At 55.7% G+C, this 23,101-nt stretch overlaps 3 protein-coding genes across 6 annotated transcripts; 1 reads left to right on the forward strand and 2 right to left on the reverse strand.

The window, feature by feature from the left end:
- Positions 1–56: 56 nt before the first annotated feature.
- On the reverse strand, positions 57–5,100 carry PALM3 (paralemmin 3). 2 transcript variants are annotated; one of them, XM_022558521.3, is made up of 5 exons: positions 4,994–5,100; positions 4,331–4,473; positions 4,108–4,192; positions 2,374–2,419; positions 57–2,277 (listed from the first exon to the last, which is right to left on the reverse strand). In XM_022558521.3, the coding sequence occupies exons 2-5, from the start codon at positions 4,444–4,446 to the stop codon at positions 287–289; spliced, it is 2,238 nt and encodes a 745-aa protein (XP_022414229.2). In that variant the 5' UTR covers positions 4,447–4,473; positions 4,994–5,100; the 3' UTR covers positions 57–286. The 2 variants fall into 2 exon arrangements, with proteins under 2 accessions (XP_022414229.2, XP_089761520.1); XM_089905394.1 differs by having other exon boundaries at positions 4,331–5,050.
- Positions 5,101–13,704: 8,604 nt separating this feature from the next.
- On the forward strand, positions 13,705–18,361 carry MISP3 (MISP family member 3). Of its 3 annotated transcripts, XM_022558799.2 has the most exons (3): positions 13,724–14,984; positions 15,498–15,571; positions 15,831–18,359. In XM_022558799.2, exons 1-3 carry the CDS (start codon positions 14,417–14,419, stop codon positions 15,846–15,848), a joined length of 660 nt encoding a protein of 219 aa, XP_022414507.1. In that variant the 5' UTR covers positions 13,724–14,416; the 3' UTR covers positions 15,849–18,359. The 3 variants fall into 3 exon arrangements, with proteins under 3 accessions (XP_022414508.1, XP_022414506.1, XP_022414507.1); XM_022558800.2 differs by lacking the exon at positions 15,831–18,359 and having other exon boundaries at positions 13,705–14,984; positions 15,414–15,526; XM_022558798.3 differs by having other exon boundaries at positions 13,717–14,984; positions 15,498–18,361.
- An 808-nt stretch (positions 18,362–19,169) lies between these two features.
- CUNH19orf67 (chromosome unknown C19orf67 homolog) lies at positions 19,170–22,432 on the reverse strand. The gene is made up of 6 exons (XM_022558770.3): positions 21,887–22,432; positions 21,054–21,198; positions 20,831–20,931; positions 20,559–20,744; positions 20,083–20,217; positions 19,170–19,618 (listed from the first exon to the last, which is right to left on the reverse strand). The coding sequence occupies exons 1-6, from the start codon at positions 22,204–22,206 to the stop codon at positions 19,444–19,446; spliced, it is 1,062 nt and encodes a 353-aa protein (XP_022414478.1). The 5' UTR covers positions 22,207–22,432; the 3' UTR covers positions 19,170–19,443.
- Between the last annotated feature and the right edge of the window lie 669 nt (positions 22,433–23,101).

Raw genomic sequence — 23,101 nt, forward strand, 5'->3', positions numbered from 1 at the left:
CAGGAGACGGTGAGGTGGCTCTGTGGCAACAACACACACACTCACACTGTCCAGATGCTCAACATTTTATTTTCAAGTATAAAGGCTTTGTCACAGAAAGGGGCCAGGGTCACGGGCAGTGTGCAAGGGGTCCAGGAGCCCAGGTGGAGATGGACATGTGGACCAGCTGGCTCCCAGGTGCCACCACCAGTCCCGTGGTGCCCTGTCTGCGCCTGGGACCATCTGCTGATGCCAAGAGGCCGAGGTAGCTGTGAGAGGAGCTGGGAGTGGGGTAGAGGGCGTGGGCTCACATAACCGCACAACACTGGCACGTCTTCTGCTTAGGGCCACTCGCCTCTTCGCCCTCAGGAGGGGCAGATGGCTCCGGCTGCTGGGCAGGCGCGTAGGTGGGCACAGCGTGGGCACTGGGGTTGGCCCTGGGCTCCTCCACCTGAAGCAGTGGCTGGCACTCAGCAGGCTGCTCCTGAGCTGGGGTCTCTGCCAGGAGGGGTGTGGCATCCCCAGAGGGGTCCTGGCCCTCATCAGAGGTTTGGGGCTTCACTGCTTCTGCTTCTGGGGAGCCTTCCTGCTTCTCCTGGGGCTGCTGTCCTTCTTCCTCCGGCCTTGGCTCCTCCTTGGCCCCCAGGGGAGCCACTTCCTCACTCACTTCCTCTGCCTGACACTCCTTTCCTCCTCCTGACTCTCTCTGCTCTTCCGGACTCAGATCTCCCTCGACCCCTTGAGTCTTCTCTGTCTGCAATGGCTCTTCACCTGCCATTCTCTCTGCCTTCTGTGATTCCTCATCTCCTTTTGTCTCTGCCTCCGACGGCTGCTCACCGCCCGTTCTCTGTACCTTCAGTGGTTCCTCATCTCCTTTTGTCTCTGCCTCCGACGGCTGCTCACCGCCCGTTCTCTGTACCTTCAGTGGTTCCTCATCTCCTTTTGTCTCTGCCTCCGACGGCTGCTCACCGCCCGTTCTCTGTACCTTCAGTGATTCATCTCCTTTTGTCTCTGCCTCCGACGGCTGCTCACCGCCCGTTCTCTGTACCTTCAGTGATTCATCTCCTTTTTTCTCTGCCTCCGACGGCTGCTCACCGCCCGTTCTCTGTACCTTCAGTGACTCCTCGTCTCTTTTTTCCTTTCCGTCCAGTGCTTCCTCACCTCCTATTCTCTCTACCATCAGTGATTCCTCACCTTCTTTCCTTTCTGTCACCAATGGTTCTTCAATTGCCTCTAACTTTTCCTCACCTCCTTTCTGCTGTACTCCCAACGGCTCCTCCCCTCTTTCCCTCTCTGCCCTCAGAGGTCCTTCAACTTCTTTTCTTTCTGCCGACAGTGGTTCGTCACCTCCTCCCATCTCTGTCTCCACCTTTTCCTCAACTCCTCTCCTCTCCGGCTCCAAGGATTTCTCGCTTCCTTTCCTCTCCACTGCCAGTGACATCTCTGCTCCTTCTGGCTCTGCGCCTGCCATTCCCTCACTTCCTCTCTTCCCCGCTAATTCCTCTGCCCACCTCCTCTCCGCCCCCCACGTTTCCTCCCCGCCTCTGCCGCCTGCCCCCAGTGGACTGTCATCCTTTCCCTCCCTTCCCAGTGCCTTTGGCCCTTCCAACCCCTCCACCGCCAGCTCTTCCCACTGCTCACTGAGGGTCACTCTCTCCACCCAAATGAAGGACCCCTCCTCTCCTCCAAAGCCCCCCTGCCCATCACCATCAGCGCTGCCCCTGGGGGCACCTTCCCCTTCTCCAGAAGCTGCTGCCCCCGGTCCCTCCTGGAGCCTCAGTGAGCTGGTGTGTGCAGCCTCCAGGCCTCTGCCCGCCTCCCCCATGGCCTCTGAGTCGCTGCCCTCTGTGCCTCCCACCCCTTCCCAGACTACCTCCACGATATCCCTGTCCTCCCTGACCCATGAAGGGAGCTCTCGGCGTCCGGCTTCCTGTCTGTCCCCGATGGCCTCCATGACCATCTCCTCCACCTTAGCCTCCAGCTCTGGGCCTGTGGCCCCCGTGGTACAGTCCTCCGTGGCCCTCAGCCCCTCCCAGACCACCTTCACCGTGCCTCCCCCTTTGGCCTCATTCACTCCCCCGTCAGACGCTGCCACTCCCTGACTCGGCGCCTGCTCCGGAGGGGGGCTGGATCCAGGGCAGGGGCCATTGGCTTCTGAGGAGGCCACTGCTGCCCCAGGGATCCTCCTCGGGGCTGGTGGAACCCCGACAGACTCGTCTCTGGACTTAGAGGGGGACTCTGGGTATGTGCCCACTGGTCCGGCTGGTATGGAGGCTCTCTTGTTTAGATCAGTCTGGCCTGGGGGCGTGAGGGGAGAAGGGGAAAGGAGAGATGGGGCAACAGAGTGAGATTCAGGTCCTTCCTCTTGCGACCCCCAGACCTCAATACACCCACCTGCAGGACCTGCCTCCACGGTGGGCTGGGATAGAGGACGGTGACCCTGCAGGGATGGAAGAAACAAGGTCAGGCCGGCCCACATCTCCACTTCCAGCTTCCTGCATGCCAGTACCCCTCCCCTGCTCAAACACCATCGATGGCTCCCCATTACCTTCAGGACCAAACCCTCTGTTGTACCTCAGCCTTCCTCACCTGTCTCATCTCCCTCTGCTCCACTGCGTTGCACACAGTAGGTGCCCAATCAATATTGTGGCCATGCAGCCAATCCCTCTGTATTGGGGACCTACTCTGCCAGCTACTGAGGTTACTTAAGGGACACTTAAGCCTTTTGCTATTGGAACTTACATTCCAGTGGGAGGAAGCAGGTAATAAACATAAAACAAATCTGTAATTCAGGGAGTGAGAAGGGCTATGATAGGAAAAAAAGAAAAGAAAAGAAAAGCAGGATAAGGGGCTGGGGAATGCCTGGGAGGTGATGGGGTGCCTCCTTTAGGTATAAGATGCAGAAGGGCCTCTTGGAGGAGGTGACATTGAACAAAGGCCTGAAAGGTGAGAAGAGCCAGCCTTGAGTCAAAAGGTAGGAAAGGGCATTCCAGGCGGAGGGGACAGCAAATGCAAAGGCCCTGGGGCTATAGTGATTTAGACAAGTTCAAGGAATAGAACAGAGGGTCAGGGTGGCTAGAGTGGAGTGAAGGAAGGGATCAAGGGAAAGATGAGCCCAAGGGAGGGGAGCTGAGGACAGCCCTGCAGGCCACCTATGCCAAACCCCACAGATCTCCTATCCTACCCTCCTCTTTCCAGCCTCTAGGCCTTTGTCCAGGCTGTTTCCTCTGCCTGTATTCCTGATTCCCTTCCAGATTCAGCATAGATGTCACTGCCTCCAGGAAGCCGTCCCTGAGCCCCCAACCTCACTCAGGTGCTTCTTATGAGCTTCCCCTATATCCTGGGCTCCCCCCTCACAGACTCTTTGCACCCCATCTCCTCATCTCGACCGTGAGCTCTCTTGGGCCAGGAATCATGTCTTGCGCATCTCTAGCAGGGAATTCCCGGCTTAGACTAAAAACCCAACAAGTGCTTCCTATCCCAATTAAAGGTCTCCTCTCCTCTTTTGTCCTGAAACAGGCACCTGGGAGCCAAGGTAAAGCATCAGGGAGAGGTGGGGACTGTGGAAAACCCACACATCACCATGGCCAGGTGCAAATATTACTGGATCTTTGGACTTCAAGGACAACACGGAGAGCCAGATTTTAATGTGAAGTTGTCTTGGTTTTCAAAAACCTGTATGTTGTATGGCCTGCGTTGTATCTTAATAGAGGCATTACCAAAACAAACCCCAAAACTCCAAAAGCCACGTAGATGCCCCAAATCATGAGAGCATCTCACGATGACCCTTTCCCACCTTTGAGACTGAATTCCATGAACACTTCCCCACATTTGCTGACTGCTTTCCTCATTCAGGTCATATTGGCAACCATATATCAAAACGGTCCCTTGTGCCTGTTCCAGGTACTAAGCTATGATCTCACCAACCCTCTCTCACACCTCTTCCAGGTGTGTGCTGTTGTTATGCTCATTTTAGAGATGGGGAAACTGAGGCTTGGGCAAGGAAAGTGACTTGCCCAAGACCACAGAGCAGAGGACCCAGAATCTAAACTGTACTTGGAGAGGTCCTGCTTTGGGTTCTGCTTGCCACACCCCCTCCTCCCACCGCCTGCTCCCCTAGCTCCTCACCTGTCGGCGCCAGGTGGGCCTGCCTGTGGGCTTGTGCTGGGCACCTGTGGATGCACTTTGTAACAGCTGCAGCTGGGACTGGAGTCTGGGGAAGAGAAGGGGCTGCTGGGAGCCTGGACCTCGGGCTTATGGACCAACCCCACCCGAAGTGTCAATTGGAGTGGGCTGAGGGGCCTGGCCTAGTCAGGCTGGGGCAAAGCTGTCAGGCAGGGGCCCTACTCACGTGAACAAGCTGCCTTCCAGGTTCCGGATGCGGGCCTGAGCCTGGTCCTCAGGTGACTGGGGGTCCTGTGAGGCGGGGTCCTGGGGCCGCTCCGGCTCTTCAGCTGCCCCGTCCATTAGCCAGCGTTCCCGGAGAGACTTCCTCTGGGCATGGGAAGGGGCACATGGACTACCCCATCTCATGTAGCGCCCCCCTCTGGATGTCCCACCCTGGGCAGATTTCTTATTGCCCTACGACCACCCAGATGGGACAGACATTTCTCCCTCAGGCTGGGATACGTGCCCCAACGATGCCAGGTGGGGCAGACACCCCGTTACCAACCCATAGCTTTCCCACGCTGGAAAAAAAACACCCATCGATCTCCCCAACCTTTCCAGAATGGGACAAACACCCCCAAAGGTGAACTCAATGTCCCTATTAGCCCCTCCCTACCCCAAAGAGGAACAAACACCTCCATTGTCCCCATACTCTTCCCAAAGGTGGAACAAATGTCCCCATCACAACCACCCACTCTCCCAAGCTGGGGAGGATGCCCACCCCCAAAGCTGGAACCAATGCCCCCCCCATGTTTAGACAGAGCCTCCTTTGGTTCCCAGAATTGACTCTCACAGACACCCCCACTTCATTGCCCGGGCTAAGCAGGCGCCCTTGCCCGCCCCCAACCTTGAGCCGCTCCACACGGAGTTTCTCCTCCTCCAGCTCCCGGCGCGCGGCGCTGATCTCCTCCTGCAGCCGCCGCTTCTCCTGCGCACAGAGGACCCGGAGCTGCCCGCGGGCCGGGTGAGGCCGGGCGGGGCCGCCTTCCCCCCTTCCTCCCTCCCTCCTCCGCCGGGCTCCCGGGGGCTCCCGGGGGCTCCCGGGGCTCCCGGGACTCCCGGGACTGAAAGCCGCGCCGGGGGCGGAACACAAGTCTGGGCCCCGGGCCGGGAGGCGGCTGCGGAGGCCCTGACTCAGCAGCGGGTGGGGGCGGGGCCGGCGGGGGCGGGGCCGGCCGCGCCCGGGATGCTGCAGAGGCCTCGCCCGCGCGGAACTGGGGTCTGTGGGTGGGAGGGCCTTGGAATGGGAATCCGGGGGTAGGGGGTGTCTGAGATATGGGGTTAAGAGGGACGGGATTCAGAGAGATGGGGGTCCAGATATGAAGATCAAAGGGAGGGGGCTAGTGAGATGGGGGTGTCGGAAATGGAGGTGCAGTCATGGGGATCCAGCGAGACTAGGATGTAGAGAAGGGGTCCAGAGAGATGGGGGTTAGTGAGATGAGGGGTTCAGAGAGATGTGGTCCACAGAGATGGAGATTTAAATATGGGAGTTTAGAGAGATGAGGTTCAGATATGGGGGTCTGAGAGATGGGGTTCAGACATGGGGTATCTTGGAGACTGGGGTTCAAGAATGGAGCATCGGATGCTATAGATTTCAAGAGTGCGGAGTTCGCAGCTCTCCATTCTAGGGGTGTCAGTGATCAGAGGAACTGGGGAGCGGAGGGGCCTGAGGATTTAGGTGGGGCGCCCCGAGAAAGGCGCACCTTCAGAGCCCTAGGCCTGCTCCCTGTGATAGGAGGGAGGAGAGGAAAGGGCTTGGGGCAAGGTTAGGGTTGCCCAGGGCTCCAGGCTGACCGCACTGGTAGGGCTTCACTTACCGCGATGACCTCTAGCCGCTGCCGGTAGAGGGAGCTCTCTGCCATGGGCCTGCAGGGAGAGGGAGGCGGCTGCCAAAGGGGTCTCCCAGGGGCCCACACCTCAGCAGGCTCACCTCTCGAATACCCCTCTCTGAGCCAAGATCCCTGAGCTGCTTGGAAGCCAACCAAAACCCAGCACTTTCCTCTATTTCCCCTTTGCACCTGGGAGGGGTCGGGGCAGAGGGCAGGGGTTCTGTGAGGGAGAGAGAGCAGAGACCATGACAGACTGAGCTAAATCCCTTCCTAGGCTTGACAACACCTCTCTGAGCCTCAGTTTCCCCATCTGTAAAATGGACCAGGATAGGTTGACCTTCACCTTGCAGAGAGAGATGGCCTTGCAAGGAAGTATCCATGCAGGAAAAAACTTAGGACATAGTGCTCCAAAAACAGTAGCACAGTTTATTATTAACAATAATTTTAGGGAATTCGCTGGTGGTCCGGTGGTTAGGATTCCGTGCTCTCACTGCCGAGGGCCCAGGTTCAATCCCTGGACGGGGAACTAAGATCCCACAAGCTGTGTAGCTCAGCCAAAAAGAAAAAAATAAAAAAATTTAAATAATTCCCACGACTAATAATGTTTTTGATTAATTATAATAACCATTCCCAGAAACTCTCGAATCCCACCAAACCCGAACAAGGTCCTTTCTGGACCTTGGCTCCTACACAGCATCCCTTAAGTGCTGGGGGGTGAGGGAGTCTGGGGAGAAAAGTGTCCATCCCACCATGGACACATGCCATTGCCATGGTAACTCCGGAGTTGCCTCCTCCACCTGCAAGCCACCATCCCTGGGGGCAAGGGTCACCAGGTCACACTGCCTAGTGCTGGACTCTGAACTGGGAGGAGGGGGAGGGGGACTCGCCGTTTAAGGTTTAACCTGAGATTACCCCCATTGTTGTCCTCCTCAAAGCACCCCAGGATCCCCAATTCCCAGCCTCCAGGGCCACCCCTAGTCCGTTTGGGCTCCCCCTGGAAGCTGGAGGCTGACTGGTACTGCAGGGCACTTCAGGGACAGTCATCATTACATCAGCCTCTCATCAGAGACATGCACTGAGCACTGACTATGTGCAGGTGCTTCACAGGCCAATAACTAGAAGGATATATCTGTCTGCCTGTTGGCCCTGACGCTTAGCCCAGGGTGGGCACAGAGCAAGCCCTCAAACATTTATTAAGTTGAGCACTAACTAACCTCATTGCCCAAACTCTGGTGGGGCCTCCCAGATCTTCTCTGGCCTCACCATGAAGTTATAATAGTGAGTTCACATTTAGCACTTACTATCTATAGCGCTCTAAGTGCTCTATGGGGCTTTTGCTAGGCTCCCACAGCCACCTCCCCCTCCCCCTCCCTGCCCTGATCTTGAGACACTGTAGTCAACTTTTTGCTGAGTTGACATTCCAACTGAGAAGAAAATCAGCCAACCATTAGCCAGTGCACACCAGGTGCCAGGCACTGTTAAATGCTTTACTCACAGTAACTTATTTAACCCTCTCTACCATCTTAGAAGGTAAGTATCAATAGTAGTACTGTCCCCATTTGACGGATGAGAATACTGAGGCTCCAAGAAGTGGCAAAAAGACTTGTCTAATGTCCCTGAGTCAGGACTGGAACTCAAGGCTCTCAGATCCCAAATATTGGGAACACTGTGGGGAAGAGGGAAGTCTAGGCATCCTCCTCTTGACGGCCAGGAGACAAGAGATCTGTCTGGGGTGTCCCCAATTCCAGTTGGGGCAGGATGCTGAAGTCATGCTTTCCAAGGTATCCCAAAGGAAGCTCAGACCCCCTGTTAATAAGTTTGCCCCTGGGGGGAAGGCTAAAGTCCCCCCTCTGCTCTCCCACCCCCAAGATGTAATCTCCCTGCCTCTTCCTTGCTGGGGGGAGGATCAGATTCCCATTGCTAGGCAACCAGGTTTGTAGTTGGTGAATAATGCAACGGGGAACCCAAAAGAGTGAAGAACCAAATTGGGGTCCCTGGGGGGATCCCCTTTTCCAGAACTCTTTACAAACCTCTGGAGGCCCTCCACCCTCTTACTTTAAAAAGCCCTCACACCTCGAATATTAAAATAATCTGCACATTTCGTTAGATGTTGCTTATCTCTAACTCTACAAGAAGAACATTCACAGTGGTGGCTTTTTGCCCCACCAAGAACAGTTGGTGGTCATTTCATTAAGCAGGTGATCATTTCCATTTTCCCATTCTCTTTCCCAGTTTGGGAGCTGTTAACTTTTTCCTGTTGGATCTCAAGCATTTCCTCCCACCCTGGACACTGAGGGATGATTCTAGAGGCAAAACATAGGAGTCAGAGACCTTGACATTCCCTGCCCCTCACCCAAGTAATAGCCCCACCCCCCAGGCTGGACTTTGGGCTTGGGCCTGCCAGCGGAAAGTCCCCAAAAAAGAAGGGGGTGAGGGTTCACACCTCCCACCCGACTTTCTGGGGAGGGGGGGCATTGAAGAGCCTGGGGGGCTGGCTGCCGGCCGCCCTTCACTCTCCCTGGCCCCCTTAGGAGAGGCTAGCTGGAGCTCTCACCTCCCCTGCTCCGTGGAAAGGCCAGTGTCTTCCATGAGCCCCTCCCAGGCCCTGCCCACTGGCCCCCCTGACCCCAGACACTTACATGGGTGTGGCCGGAGACCACACCTGGCTTTGCAGGGCCATCTCTGCCCAGAAGCCCACGTTCTGGTCCCTGAGTCCAGGACCCACCACCCGCTTGCCGAAAGGTGCCCTGGAGGCTGTGACTTGGCTGTCGGGAGTGGGGGGGGGCTGCAGGCGGGCACTGGGAGAGCTGGTCCAGCTGGTTTGGGCCAGGAGGCGGGAGACGCATGGGCCGGGGCGAGGGGGGCCGGGGGCTGGCGGGGCAGTTCTGGGGAGGTACTATCAGCTGTCCTGATCAATTATTTACCAGCCAGTGGCCTCGTTGCTGCACTCAGCTGCCTCCTGGCAAACACACTCTCACATGTGTGGTCTAGCGGGTGGACGGACGTTTGGAGTCCCTGACCCCCTCAGACAATGGCACCTCCACTTGCCACCCTAGACATTTCTAGTCCAGTTGCCCACCAAGGGTCACCCGCCTTTGAGTACTGTTGAACACCACACAAGGGATACTTTTACAGGCTAACTGCCCTCCCTTCTTGGACCCTGGTTCTGGGGCGAGGAGGAAGGGCTGATCCAGCTAGAGGATTCTGGAGACCAGAGCCTGTGCCCCATGGGAACCAGAACGTCTGGGCTCTGGACAACTCTGGGCAACTTCCCCTAGGTTTCTAGGCTTCGGTTTCCCCTTTGGGAGAATAAGAGAATTAGATCAAACAGCCTCCAGGACCCTGGACACCCCTTAGATGTGATAACTATTGGGGGAGTGTGGTGATGGGAAAGGTCTAGAGAGCTTCCTACCTAAATCTTGAGGGTCCCTGTTCTACCCCACATCCCATTCTTAAAGGGCCAGCACCCCTTTTCTCAGCTGATTATATGTTTCATCCAACCACTCTCTTGGGGAAATCATTTTTACTCTCCAGGCTGGTATCCTGCAGCCCCCAGTGCTTCCCTTATCACAGCCCTGGTCACACTGTGCAATTCTGACATAAACCTCAATGAGAAGAGCCCTTGTCCTGGGCTCTTTGCTTTACTTATTTATTTTTTAAAATTTTAAATTCATTTATTTTTGTTTTTTATTTTTTGTGGCCACACCGCACTGCATGCAGGATCTTAGTTCCCCGACCAGGGATCAAACCCCCTGCATGGAAGCGCGGAGTCTTAACCACTTGGCCGCCAGGGAAGTCCCCTGGGCCCCTTGCTTTAGAGGGCCTGCTCCCCATGGGGCAAAGGGAATGTACCCAGCTAAATCGTCCCTCCCTGCTCTAGATCCTACGCAGGGTGTCCAAGAAGTGGCCAAGGGCAGCTGTGGGCAGAGGGGTGAGGAAAGAGCATGGGCATGTGGGATGGGCTCCTTAGGTGCGTGCACAAGGCTCCTCGCTGTGTAGGACAGTTGGGGGTGGGAAGTAAAAGGGGCCAGACTGAGGGCTGGGGTTTTCCTGTGTCCCACATTCAAGTACAAAACTCCTAGGGATTCAAAATATTTTCAATTGAACGTGGTCATCTAGGTCATTCTACAAGTATATTTGTCATGATAGGAAGAAGGAAATATATATATATATATATATATATATATATATATATATATGCAGCGCCACACGGCTTGCAGGATCTATTTCTCGACCAGGGATTGAACCCGAGCCTCGGCAGTGAAAGGGCCGAGTCCTAACTACTGGACCATCAGGAAATTCCCCTGAGAGAACATTTTTTTTTTTTTTTTTTTGCGGTACGCGGGCCTCTCACTGTCGCGGCCTCTCTTGCTGCGGAGCACAGGCTCCGGACGCGCAGGCTCAGTAGTTGTGGCTCACGGGCCCAGCCGCTCTGCGGCATGTGGGATCTTCCCGGACCGGGGCACGAACCCGCGTTCCCTGCATCGGCAGGCGGACTCTCAACCACTGCGCCACCAGGGAAGCCCCGAGAGAACATATTTTTAAAAATTAGTTTTTAATTGTGGTAAAATACACACGACAAAATTTACAATTGGTGGCATTCAGTACATTCACAGTGTTGTGCAACTTTTGCCACTGTCTCATTCCAGAAATTTTCCTCACCCCAGAAGGAAAGCCGGTACCCATTAAGCAGTCACTCCCCATTCCCTCCTACCCCCAGCTCCTGGCAACCACCGATCTGCATCTGTCTCTATAGATTTACCTATTTTGGACATTTTCTATCAATGGGATCATACAGTATGTGGCCTTTGGTGTCTGGCTTCTTTCACTGAGCATAATGTTTTCAAGGTTCGTCCACATTGTAGCATGAATCAGTGCTTCATTCCTTTCTATGGCTAAGTAATATTCCATTGTATGGATGGATCACATTTTGTTTATCCATTCACCTGTTGATGGACATTTAGGTTGTTTCCACCTTTTGGAGGAGAGAATATTTTTTACTTCATTGCTTGTAGTTTGATTTTATAACTGTTAACTATTTGGATGTATAATATATAGGCTTCCCTTTGTACCCTTGTCCTGTGTTCCACCTTGAGGCAAGATTGTTCTGTTTATAATTGTGTCTGTCTCCCAAGCTCAACTGCAACTTCCAAGTCTGGTTTATCTCTTTGTTCCCAGCATTGGGAACATTCTTAAACAAGTGTTATGTGTCAGGCACTGTTTTAGGCGTGGGGGAGTTTGGTGAGCATGACAAACAGAAAATGCTGTAATGCAGCTCACTTTGCAGCCTGGGGTTGGGGGAGACAGATAATATACAAATAAAGGAAGAAATAAAGGTAATTGATGATAACTGCAGTATTGGGTGAGTTACAGAAAATAACAGGGATAGGGTTAAAGAAGAGCTGTGTTTGATGTAGGCTGGGTGATCAGAGACCACTTCTCTGAAGAACCAAGACCTGAATAGCAGAAGCCAACCATGTGATGAGTCATTCCAAGCAGAGGGAAAGGCAAGTGCAAAGGCCCTGGGGGTGGGAATGCAGCTGGGGGGTTTGAGGAAAGCATGAAGGCTGGGATGGAGGAGTGATCAAGGGAGATGTCAGGAGATGAGATCTGAGAAGTGGGAAGGGACTTCTAAGCCAGGGTAGGGAATTTGGATTTTTCTTCTAAGTTTGGTGGGGAGTCACTGGAGGACAGTGAATGTCTGGGACAAGGGTGGTGAGAAGTGGACGAATTCAGAATACATTTTGCAGGCAGAGCAAACAGCAATCCAGTATATGAATGGATTGGGGCAGGGGCTGAGGGAAAAAGAGAAATTGAGGCTGACTTCTACATTTTGGGCATGAAAAACAGAATGAGTGAGTTGCTATACATAGTAGAGAGGAATAGAGTTGGGGGAAACCAAGAGTTCAGTTTCTAAAGTGTTCATTTTGGCATATCTATTAGACTAGGGACTGCTGGATATGAGTCCAAAACCCAGGGGAGAAGTCAGAGCTAGAGACATAAATTTGGGAGACATCAGCATAGAGATGGTATTTAAAGCATGACATTGGAGTTTGTCAAGGTCTGAGTGTTGGCAGGAAAGAGACTGTATACTTGAACCAAGTAATTGATGAGAACTCAGTAGAAGGAAATAATCAAGGCATAGTGCATACCCTGGATTCGCCACAGCCAGGAGCTGTTACCACCCCATGGACCTGGAGGGAGAGAGCTATGTGGAGCTGCTGCCTGCTGTGGAGGGACACAGCCAACAAAGCTTGGAGGAAGGGGGCATGGGATAAACATCCTGACCTCACTCACCTCTCTCCCATCAGCCAAACCCAATGGAAGCCAGAGGGGAAGGAAGCCCATTGATGCAGGTGAACCAGAAGTCTGAGAAGGGGTGCCTGGGAGGTAGGAGGGAAATCAGGAGAGGATGGTGTCCTCCAAGACCAAGGAGCTAATGGAGAGGGAATCAGGGAGGAGCCAGTGATCAGGTCTGGCAAATGGAGGTCACGGAGGTCCTTGGACAGAGAAGGTTCAGTGGCATGGTGGAACCAAGAGCCCAGTAAGCATGGCTAGAAGAGGGACAGGAGGTGATAAAGAGTCCACTGTAGAGACAACTCATTCCAGAAGTATAGTTTTCATCCTCATCACCTCCTGAGGGAGTAAGCACTATTATCCCCATTTTACAGACAAGGAAACTGAGCCTTGGAGAAGGCTGACACTTAGGTTCTGAGTGGGCGGGAATCAGGTGGGCCTGATTCCAATTGGGTCAATAGAGTCAGAGGAAGGAAGGAGGTCAGATGGTCAGAGGGAGGAGGGTAGCAGCTTGAGATTGGGATCAAGGAGAGAGTAGAGTGGGAGGGTGGACAGAAAGGGGAGTCACCAGGGTAGGCAGAGAGTTGGGGGATTATTGGGGCTCCTGAGGCTGTGTAGCCCCCCACTTTCTTTAGGTAACTATATCTTTCTTACTGGTCACCCCAAAATGGTGGGGGGTGGAGGCAGGTTTTGGAGAGAGCCCAGGGGAAGAGAGTGGAAAATGTCCCTGGGGGTAGGTCGCCTGCTCCCGGCATCGATCCTGGCCTTGAACGTCACAATCTGGCCCCAGCTGCAGGGAGCTACTTCCTCCCGCAAGTCTGGATACCTCTCTGAGCCTTCCCAGTCGCCTGGGTCCAAGGTGACCGCCTTTCAAACCTCAGCCGCTCTGCTGAGCCCTGGGCGTTCTGTGTGTGCGTCCCTCCCTCGTCCCTCAATCTGGGAGTGCACTTGGCGGTGGACGCCTCGCGTGCTTTTCCTGGAGAGGGTGAGGGGAAGGGCCCTCTGGGCTTGGCGCGGGCGCTGGCTCACCGCTCGGAACCTTGCTGAACCCAGGCACTGGGAGGGAGACTGGGGCGGGCGGTGAGGCGGTTCCTGGCGCCCCCTCCAGCCCGAGCTGTGCGCTGCAGGGGTGGAAGGTGGAAGGACAGCCCAGAGGCCGTGGGCGTTGCTGCTGCGCGGGACAGGCAAGGCCCTGGAAAGATGGCTTCGGGGGACACCCCACCAGAGGACAGCGTTCAGAGGCCCAGCCAGGCGTGCAGCTAGGGCCAAGCCTCCTGGCAATGCCGGGGACGTGAGGCCGAAAAGGTTCTAGGGTGGCGCCCCCTGAGTGAACACTGCACCCAGACTGGCGTCCCAGGTAGCGGGCTAGGTCTAGGGAAGTCCTCTTTTAAACGGGCCAATGCCCTGAGCTGACTTGAGGCGTGCTAGTGGAAGAAATCCAGCGCCCAGCTGAGGCGCCCCCGTCTCGAGGGCGGGGCCAGGGCGGAGCCCGGAGTCCTGCCTGCAGGTGCAGGGGGCGTTGCCCGGCCCTGCCCCCGGGGACAGTTCTTGGAGGCCAGGGGCGGGTCAGAGAAGCGGCCGGTGCAGGCTACGCCTTGGAACCCGCGGACGGCGACTGCAGCCACAGGTGCCGCGCAGGGCAGTGTGTCCCAGCTCTGGGCATCAAAACTCCAGCGCTGGGAGCTAAGGCTTCCCAGCTGCTCCCAACCCTGGACACCGAGGCCCTCGGGCCGGAGAGCGAAGCCCTGGGGTCGTCCGAAGAGCGGGGCCCTGAGCCCCCCGGGTTAGACAGAGAAATTCCCGGGCCTGCCGCAGAGCAGGATACCGAGGTCCCCAGGCCAGGAGGCGAGGTCCCCGTGCCCTCCCCAGACCAGGGCGCGGAGACCCCCGAGCAAGAGAGCGAAGTCCTCGGGCCATCAGCGGGGCAGGAGGCAGAGCGCCCTGGACCGACTGCAGCTGAGGGCTTTGAGAGTCCTGGGCGAGGCAGCGACGACGCTGAACCGTGTGAAGCGCGAGGCGCGGGGCTCCTGGAGCAGTGTCCCTCTCAAGGTCCGGAAACCTCCTCTGAGTCAAACTCGGAATCCCCCCAGCTGCGTTTTCTACTGCGCTCCGAGACCCCACAACAGCCCCCAGAGCAGCCGCTCATGGAGACGCCCATCGAGCGCGAAATCCGCCGCAGCTGCGAACGCGAGGAGAGCCTGCGCCGGAGCCGGGGCCTGAGCCCAGGTCGCGCGGGCCGCGAACTCGTCGAACTGCGTGTGCGGCCGGTGCTCAGCCTGCCGGGCCCCGGCTCCGCGCTCCCGCGCGCCTTGGAGCGCGCTCGGGCGGGCGCGCAGATGCAGCGAGACATCGAGCGGGAGGCCCATCGGCAGGCGGCGCTAGCGCGTCCCGAGGTCCCAAAGCAGCGCGCCCGGCAGCCGCCTCAGCCGCTGGGCGAGCTCAAGCGCTTCTTCGAGGCTGCCGGCGGGTGCGGCTCCTCGCTGGCGGCGGAGGGCAGCGCGGACCCGCAGCGGCTGCCTGAGCCCGGAGGCCGGCCACGTTCAGTCGTGCAGAGCCGGTGCCCGGTGCTGGCCCGCGCCCCGCCGCCCATCGCACCATCGCTGCTGGAGCAGGAGGTGCGCGAGGTGAATGAGCGCGAGCGGGAACTGCAGCGCCAGCGCCTCAGCGTCTACGGCACCGCCGAGTTCAAGGAGCCCGCGCCCAGCCTAACTGGTAAGCCACTGGCGCCCCTACGCTGGGAATTCCCAGGGCTCCAGCCGCTCTCACCGACTGCCCAACTCCAGTGGCCCTCTGATCCTCAGGGTCCCCCTTCCTGGCTCCCAGACTCCTCGGGCCCCTCTCAACTCACCTCTTCTGGGCTGCCCATCCCTATGCTCCACACCCCCGGCCCCCGTCGGACTCCCAGATCCAGCCCCCCTAGGCTCGTGGTGGGGGAAGGGAGGAGGATCCCACATGTCTTTGTCGGGTTCCAGGGAACCCTCCCTGGGTTCTGGCACACCTGGATCCTCCCTCTGAATTTTCGGGTTCCTACCTCCCCACCCTGGGTTTGTTTGCCTCTCTCCTCCCTCGGGTTCCTCCCTCCTCCCTCATGATGGAGGCCTCCATGGGGAGGAGGGGGGTGAACGCCTGTGTGTGTTTAAGGGGCGCGGCCGCTCTCCTTCGTCCTGGCCGCCTCCAGCTGGTGAGAGGAGGGGCAATCTCGGCTGAGCGCCCCTTCCCCCGCAGCGAGCAGGGGCGACGGAAAGCTGGCGGTGATCTGGCCTCCCCGCAGAAAGGCTTCGGAGAACTGTCTGGAGCAGGTGGGAACCCCTTTCCCCTCCTGCCTCAGGCGTTTGTCGCTGCCCCCCACCCCAACCCTCTGCGTGCGAGAACGCTGGGCTGGGGAAAGGACCCCCTGGGAAGTCACTCTGCGCTAGGATCCAAAGTCCCGGACGTGGCCCAGGGGTGTCGAGAAGGCGGTGGTCCTGGGGCCCAAACTGCCCCACCCGGGGCCTGGGTGTCCCCACTCGCGGTGCGCGGGCCCCCGAGGCATGCCTTCGGTCTGGCCCCTCTCTCCAGGAGGAGCCGAAGCCTTGAGGTTCGAGCCGGCTGGGGTCCCCGGACGAAGGTAACATGCCCGTCACAGGACCCAGGCAGGGGCGCCCAGGAGTGCCCTCCGGATCGGCGGAAGACCTAGAGAGGGGCTACAGGTGTGAGCCAGGAAAGACGCAATCGATCAGCCCCTCCTCGAACCTGACTTTGTGAAATTGACCAGAATCTTCTATAAAACTGTTAGTCCCAATTGGGAAACACCACTATCACAACCCCGCCAGTAAAACTGCCCCGCCCTTCTCCACCTAACTGCAAACGGAGCTAGCCTCTCCTTCCGGCCTTGACTGTTAGATAGGGGTCACCTCCTCGGCTGTCCCCACTCCCCAATAAAGCCCCTTCTTTCTGGGCAGTGCAGGCTGCTTTTTTCTGGGTCCTCTTCGTCTGCGGTGGGGTGGGGCGGGAGCGCGGCGAGAGGAGCAAGGCTTGAGAAAATCGCCGGAGGCGCCGGCCGGAATGCAGAATGTCCCCTATCTCCTTGTTCCAGGGCCGCATATCTCCCCCTGCCCGGCCGGGGCCCTAGTGCCCCCTGGCGACGCGGGCGCGAACTGCGGCGTTGGGACAAACGAACTCATGCCCACCCTTTCCAGATTTCGTCAACATTTATTGGTGCCAAACCACATGCCCCGCGCAGGGTGCTGGCTAGACAGAGGTGATAAGAGGTTGTTCCCGCCCTGGGGACATAAACAATGGCTACAAAAAAAAGGGAGTGGTATTGGTTCAAGCTCCTTAGTAGGGCATGCAAGGCCATTTATAATCTGCCTAGCAATTGCAAACCTCACATGCCTACAGACCTTAGGCAGATATTAAGAGAGAGACAGGGTGTGCTGTAAAACAAATGCCTCATTTCAACAGGCAGGTCGGTGTTCTTGCATATCGCCAGTGCTATGAGTGAGTGAGCTTAGTGGTGTCAAGCTTCTGCTTTCCAAAAGCAACTGGAGGGAATTCCCTGGTGGTCTAGTGGTTAAGATTCTGTGCTTTCACTGCCCAAGGCCTGCGTTCAATCCCTGGTCTGGGAACCAAGATCCCACAAGCCCCATGGTGCGGCCAAAAAAATAAAAAACAAACAAACAAACAAAACCCCCAAAGCAACTGGAAGCCCAGGCTTTAAAAGAGAAATCTACCAAACTTTAATTGTGACTATTTAGAAAACTTTAATTGGTGGGGGGCAGGAGGGGACAGCAAGCAACACCTGTTTGCAGTAGGGCTTATGGCTGTCAGTTGGCAAGCCCTCCTTAATTTCCCTCTGTCCCAAGACAAGGGGTCCAAGGCTCCCCTGGATGGGATTCAAGATAAGCTGTAAGACTGCATCTGTGCAGTATATTCTGCGGTGTTAGTGTATCAGCTTCTTAGAGGTGCGCTGAGACCCAGAAAAGACTTTTAGAATCATTGTTTAAACTCCTGGATTTGTCCAATTCTGTATGCCCTGGGTCTAGCTCACACAGCACTGCACCCCAACAGTAGCTCAGCCCAAGGACCCACCCCTGACCCCATCATCAGCACACTGACCACATGGTTGACCGTGACTCTGGGAGGTGCGGAGAGAATAGCAGGAAAGAGCCAGCACTGCCAAAGTGGAAAATGGAAACGCCAAGAACCTGTTCTTAATCCCTGGCAGGGGAGCTAAGAATTAGGTATGTAGAGTTGACAGAACTGCTTAAGTGTAGGCCTGGGTTCTCTAACTTTCTTGCATATTAAAACTACCTGAGGCACCCTTATGCCAACTAAATCAGAATCTGATAGAGGCCTTGGCATCAGTAAAGCTCCCCGGGTGCTTCTAACATGGAGCCAAGTTTGAGAGCCATGAGGTCGATGTAGGCTAGCATTTCTCAAAGTGTGGTATCTGGACGAGCAACGTCAGCATCACTTGGGAACTTGTAAGAAACACACATTCTTGGGCTCCATCCCAGACTTAGTGACCAAACCCTCGACATGATTCTGAAGTTAGAGAATCATGGGTGTAGACAGGACCCAAGAAATTAAGCCTGTTTCCTTCCTCTCTCAGTGTTGTCACCACCCACCAGAAATCTAGTTTTAAGTGGCTTGTGGATTTGCCTTAAGGGAGATAGATTAAATCTGCATGTCGCTAGTCCAAATTGAGATGTGCTGTAAGTGTAAAATACACAAAAGATTTTTAAAACCTAGTACAAAAAAAGAGGGATATCTCATTAATAATTTCTTACATTGATTATATGTTGGAATAATATCTTGGATATATGAAGTTAAATAAAAATATCACTAAACTTATGACCTCTTTTTCTAATGTGGCTACTAGAAAATTTGAAATTACATATATGACTCGCATTTGTGGCTCATTTTAAATTTCTATTGGACTGGGCTAGTCTAAACAGTGGAGGGGGGCCTCAAATCCGTGTCAGGGAACTTCAGAACCCCTTTGGACCCGTTCAGACCTGAGTTGTGGACTAAAAAATCCTTGATGCAGTCAGAAACTGTCACCAGAAGCCTCCAATCCCACCCCGAATGAACAAGGGTTTTGGTCCAGTCCTGATTTACTTCACCTCTCACGTTCTTTTTTGTCATTTGTAAACTGGGATAATCATAATATTTATGATAATACTATGTACCAGGGACTATTAGGTAAGCGAGTGTTTTGCTCCATGAAGCAGGGCTCCAAGTCTCTCCTCCCACTCTGAAAATGCTAGGGGGAACCAAAAGGTGTCCCTTAGTTTAAAGCGGGGCGTTGCTCGCAGCTGAGTGACAGCCGGGTCAGCAAGGACACCCCTCCCCTCGCAAGTGACCAGTTGCTATCAGAAGAACCCAGCTCAGGTCCAGGCTCCGCCACTTGGTCGCCGTAGCTCTCGGCAGGCGAGTTCACCTCTCAACCCGTGTCTTCTCTCCGGTCCAAGGTTGGGGTGAGGCTTAGCGACCCTAAGTTGGATTGCCTCCAGGCTCTCCCACCCAGCCCGCGCCCCGGACACCCCAAGGGGTACAGCGACCTGCACAAGACAAGACCGAAAAGCTGGAAGAAAAGATCTAACCTCGGCTCTTAGGAAACTGATGGCTGGCCCTTTCCCGGGGCACGTTGGGAAATATAGTCTTTTTCGGTACAGGGAAATAATTTCCGGGTCAAAACATAAGAGTGGGCGTGGCTCTGCGTCCCTTCCCACAGTGGGCGTTGAATTTCCCGGCTACCCAAAACTTGAGGTTTTCTGGGTTCCGGTTGTTGACAGGAGCAGCTACTTCCCTTTTTGCTTCATGCGCGCCTCTGCGCATGCTCTGAGCTTCCGTCCTCCCGTCGGTGGACTATGGTTTTGTTTCCAGAGACTACATTTCCCAGAAGGCCGCGCGAGTGGGCGGGGCCCCCTCTCCCCAAGGGGAGGGGAGCGGCGATCCGAGCGGACGCTGAGCCTGTGACCTCTTTCTTTCTTTTATTTAACATAAAACCGGTGTGTCCACCCGCAGGGCCCCGCGGCCGGGCCGGACCCAGTGCGGACGGGCTAGCTCGGCCTGGCCCCTTGGAAGGCAAGGCGGAGCTGCACTAGGAGAACGAGTGAGCCCCTCCACTACTCCCTCTCCTGGAGTTTGGAACTGTCAAGCTCCAGCTCCCATCCTCTCTCCAGGTTCAAGGCTCCTGCGCGGCCCACGCCGCGGGCCCGGCGGCGCTCGGGGGCCGGGCCGTGCCTGCCTGGCCCGTGAGGATCTGCACCAGCAGGTCGGTGGCCAGCATGTGCGACGGCTCCTCGAAGCCGATGGTCAGCAGCTGCTCGTAGTCCCCAGAAGGCTGCGGGGACAAAATCCTGGGGGCCGGGGAGAGACAGGCCTGGATGTGAGCGCCCCCTGCTACTCGGGAGCCCCTCCCCTTGAGTGAAAGGCTGCGGCTGAGAGAGGCTTTGTTTCAGCTAGGGGTGGGAAAAACCCTGGGGGAAAGTGATTTTCTTGTTGATGAGAAACATAGAGGGTAATGGCTCTGGGAGGCTGAACAACTCTGGCCCTGACCTGGCCAATAACTCAGCTAGCTGTGTGTCCTTGGGCAGGTAATTTATCCTCTCTGAGCACCTGTTTCCTTCTTTGTAAAGTGGGGCCAGTAGTATAGACCTCAGTGGGTTGTTAAACGAGTCTGCATAAAGCGCTTTTCGGGGCACAATAAAATGCTATCATTATTACCAATGGAAACAGTGTTGGGGGAGGTAGATGGTGTTTGTTTGGGTTCTGCCCCTCCCTCCAGACCCCACGCCCACCTTGCCATAGCCCTAGCTCCTACCACGAAGAAAGGTCATCCTCAGCTGGTCCTAGGGGCACCCATCGGCCGATGGACCACAGCTTCTGAATCTGGGGGCATGAGTTGGTTGGACTCTTGCCTGTGTCTTCCCATGTATCTCTATAGCACAGGAAGTAGCTGGGAGGGGAAGGGGCAGCAATTAAATGTGAGCAGTTTCCTAACTTCTGTTGGAGGGTTTTAATTTTGGAGGTAAGGTAGAAACTCCTCAGAAGTTGCCTTCAAGTTCTCAGGTAGGGATATGATTCAAGACTGAGGCTTTTTCTCACTGTCAGCCTACTTTTAAGATGAGGGCTTTTATTTTGATGGGGGCATATATATATTTTTAAAGGTGGGGATGACCTTTCAAAGGTCCTTGATTTCCTGCTTGGCTTTCCATTCTTTGATGGTGGTGGTTCAGTGGCCCAAACTGGCATTCTCCATAGAGAGGGGAGGACTTTGATTCTGATAAGGGGACTCACTAATCCACACGGGAATCTTGCCCCTGGCTGCTGGACTCTGGGGTGGTTTCCAGGTTCCAGCGCATCTTCTTATAGAGGTATCGGGGGAAGCGGCTGGCGGTGTAGGCGGCAGGGGCACAGTATCTAAAGATGGACACCTCGTGGGAAGGACTGATGGAGAACCTCCCGCAGAAGAAACAGGAGATGCTGGCAGGAGATGGGAGAGTGGGGAATGAGGGTATGCCCTGGACTCCTCCACCCCTGACCCCAATCCCAGTCTCCTAACCTTTTACCTTAGGGGGTCAGTCTCCTCCAGGTTCACAAACCCAAATGATGCATACATAAGGACCAGCTGTTCCAGGCGCAGAGTCAGCTGTTGGGAGATCTCCAACAGCTGCATGGAAGAGGGGGCATTAGCTGGCCTGATTAGCTGGCCTGCCATGAGCGTCCTCCCCATCCCCCAGGCCTGAGGCATGAAGAAAGGGACATAGGGTCTAGGAAACCTGCTCCACACACCCCCTTTCGGATCAGCTCCTGCAGGGCTCCAAAGATGGGGGGCACACTCCGTGCAGCTGCCTCCAGGTACAGGAAGTAGGGCTCACACATCTGCAAGAAGGTGGGCATGGCCCTCGCCAGCTGTTCCTTCTGCACTCGGTCCCTGCTGAAGGGAGAAGGGGGCCTTTGCCTGAGGTCCCTGGCTCCCCCACCAATTTCTCCCATTCCACTCACTGCCCACCTGTATCCCTGACCTGGACCCCAACTACAAACCAAATCCCCCAGTGTCAGGCCCTTCTCAGAGCATATTCCAGGACCACCAGCATCAAAAACATTTGAAACACTTGTTAAATGCAGACACCTGAGTCCCAAGACTGACTTTGACTTACTGTTCCCTGGGTGAAGCCCAGAAATCTAGGGTTTAAACAACCTCCCAGGGGATTCCCATGGACATTGATATATGAGAATCACAGTCCCCTTTCCCTTGGTCTGGGAATCATATTATCCTTTGAGGCCTCAAACTGGTAGCCAGTAGGCCAAATCTTGCTCAGATAGGTTTTGTTTAGCCTGCCCAGGGTTCAAAGCCTAAGCCAACGGCTACAAAGTGGGAGAAGAGTTCTAGCGATTTGGCAACCCCAAGGGCCCACATAATAGCCCGCACTCCCTAACCCCAAATTTCTACACAGTCCTCATAACTCTTCGAAATTGGATTGCTGATCAGCTAGCTTCATTTACCTCCTCTGGCTCCTAATGCTTTTGAGTTTGCAAATCTAGTGTCGTCTGTCACCTATTTTGTTATCCCCTTCTCCATCTCCTTATCCATGGGTAGAACCTAGGACCCCGTCCAACATCACCTGTAGAACAAGTAGCTCTGGAAATCATCTGCCTTCTTGAGCAGGTAACGGAGCTGTTCGCTGATGGGGCCGAACATGGTGTCCAAGGGTAGGCGAGGAGGGGCGGGCCCGGGGCCTGGGGCCAGAGGCTCAGGGAAAGGCGTAGAGGTGGAGGCCTCGGGCAGCTGCCCCTGAATATCCTCGGGCTCCGCCTGGGGTGAGTCCCCAGGTCGGCCAGTGGGGTCTTCGCAGGGCTGTACCCGAGGTTCCAAGTCGTCCGGGAGCGGCGTTTCCCCAGGGCCCGCGGGGAGCGGCCCCAAGAACCACTGCCTGGTTGCCATCGTGCGGCGGGAGGCGGGGACCAGAGCTCTTTAAGCCTCCGCTGCTCACATTGGCCGCAGGTTCGACCCCGCCCAGGGTACCTCGGACTTGGCTGGGAGCGCGTCCCCCTCCATCTCACCCGGGCCTCGACCTCTCTGCCGGCGCTGCGTGGAGGGAGTTCAGTTCATTTGAATTTCAACACGCAGGAGGGGCGAAACGTTCCGGCTCGCGCTGCGCGGCCCGGCCGCGGCGCCTCGCGCACACGCGCGCTCCCGGAACCTGGCCGTGGGGTACGCGCCGGGGGAGGCGACCTGGGCCGCTGCTGGCGCGGCAGTGTCCTGGGGGTGCGACCTGGGGCCAGCGCATTTGACTCTCTGAGGCGGTTTCCTAGGGAGGAGGGGTCTCTACCGAGCGTCCAAACCCCGGGGTTGCAGGTATAGAAAACGAGGACGGCCCCGCCCCACTCGCTGAGTCTCTGACTCCCAGCACACGGAATCTGTATATTTTTTTAAAAAACTAATGGAGTTGAGAAACTGCACTAGAACTTAGCAGCACTTGTGATGTAGTGGTTGTTACTAACAATAATAAAAATTTTCACTTGGAAAAATTTTCCCATCCCATGACCTCATCTGATGGCCCAGTCCTTTCCGCCCCTTTTATGGAGAGGGCCAGGAGGCCTGGAGACCCTACCATGGGCCCAAAACAGACCCCTGCCCACAACAGTTGTAGGCTGGATTCTTTGTAACGTGCAAAGGTTGTCAGATAATAGAGCTATGAAGCCAAACATATTAATTATACTTAAAGACTCTGGGTAAAGAACTCAGACAGGTGTCAGGCTGCACCCTGCGTGACCCTGAGCAAACATCTTTGCTGTGATGAGCCAGTTGCCACATCTGTAAAGTGGATTTTTCACGA

Source organism: Delphinapterus leucas, unplaced genomic scaffold (genome assembly GCF_059928025.1).
Source record: "Delphinapterus leucas isolate spDelLeu-1000000601 "Yukka" unplaced genomic scaffold, BTC_Dleu_Yukka2 spDelLeu_asBTCV2_sq25, whole genome shotgun sequence".
Classification (NCBI taxonomy): domain Eukaryota; kingdom Metazoa; phylum Chordata; class Mammalia; order Artiodactyla; family Monodontidae; genus Delphinapterus; species Delphinapterus leucas.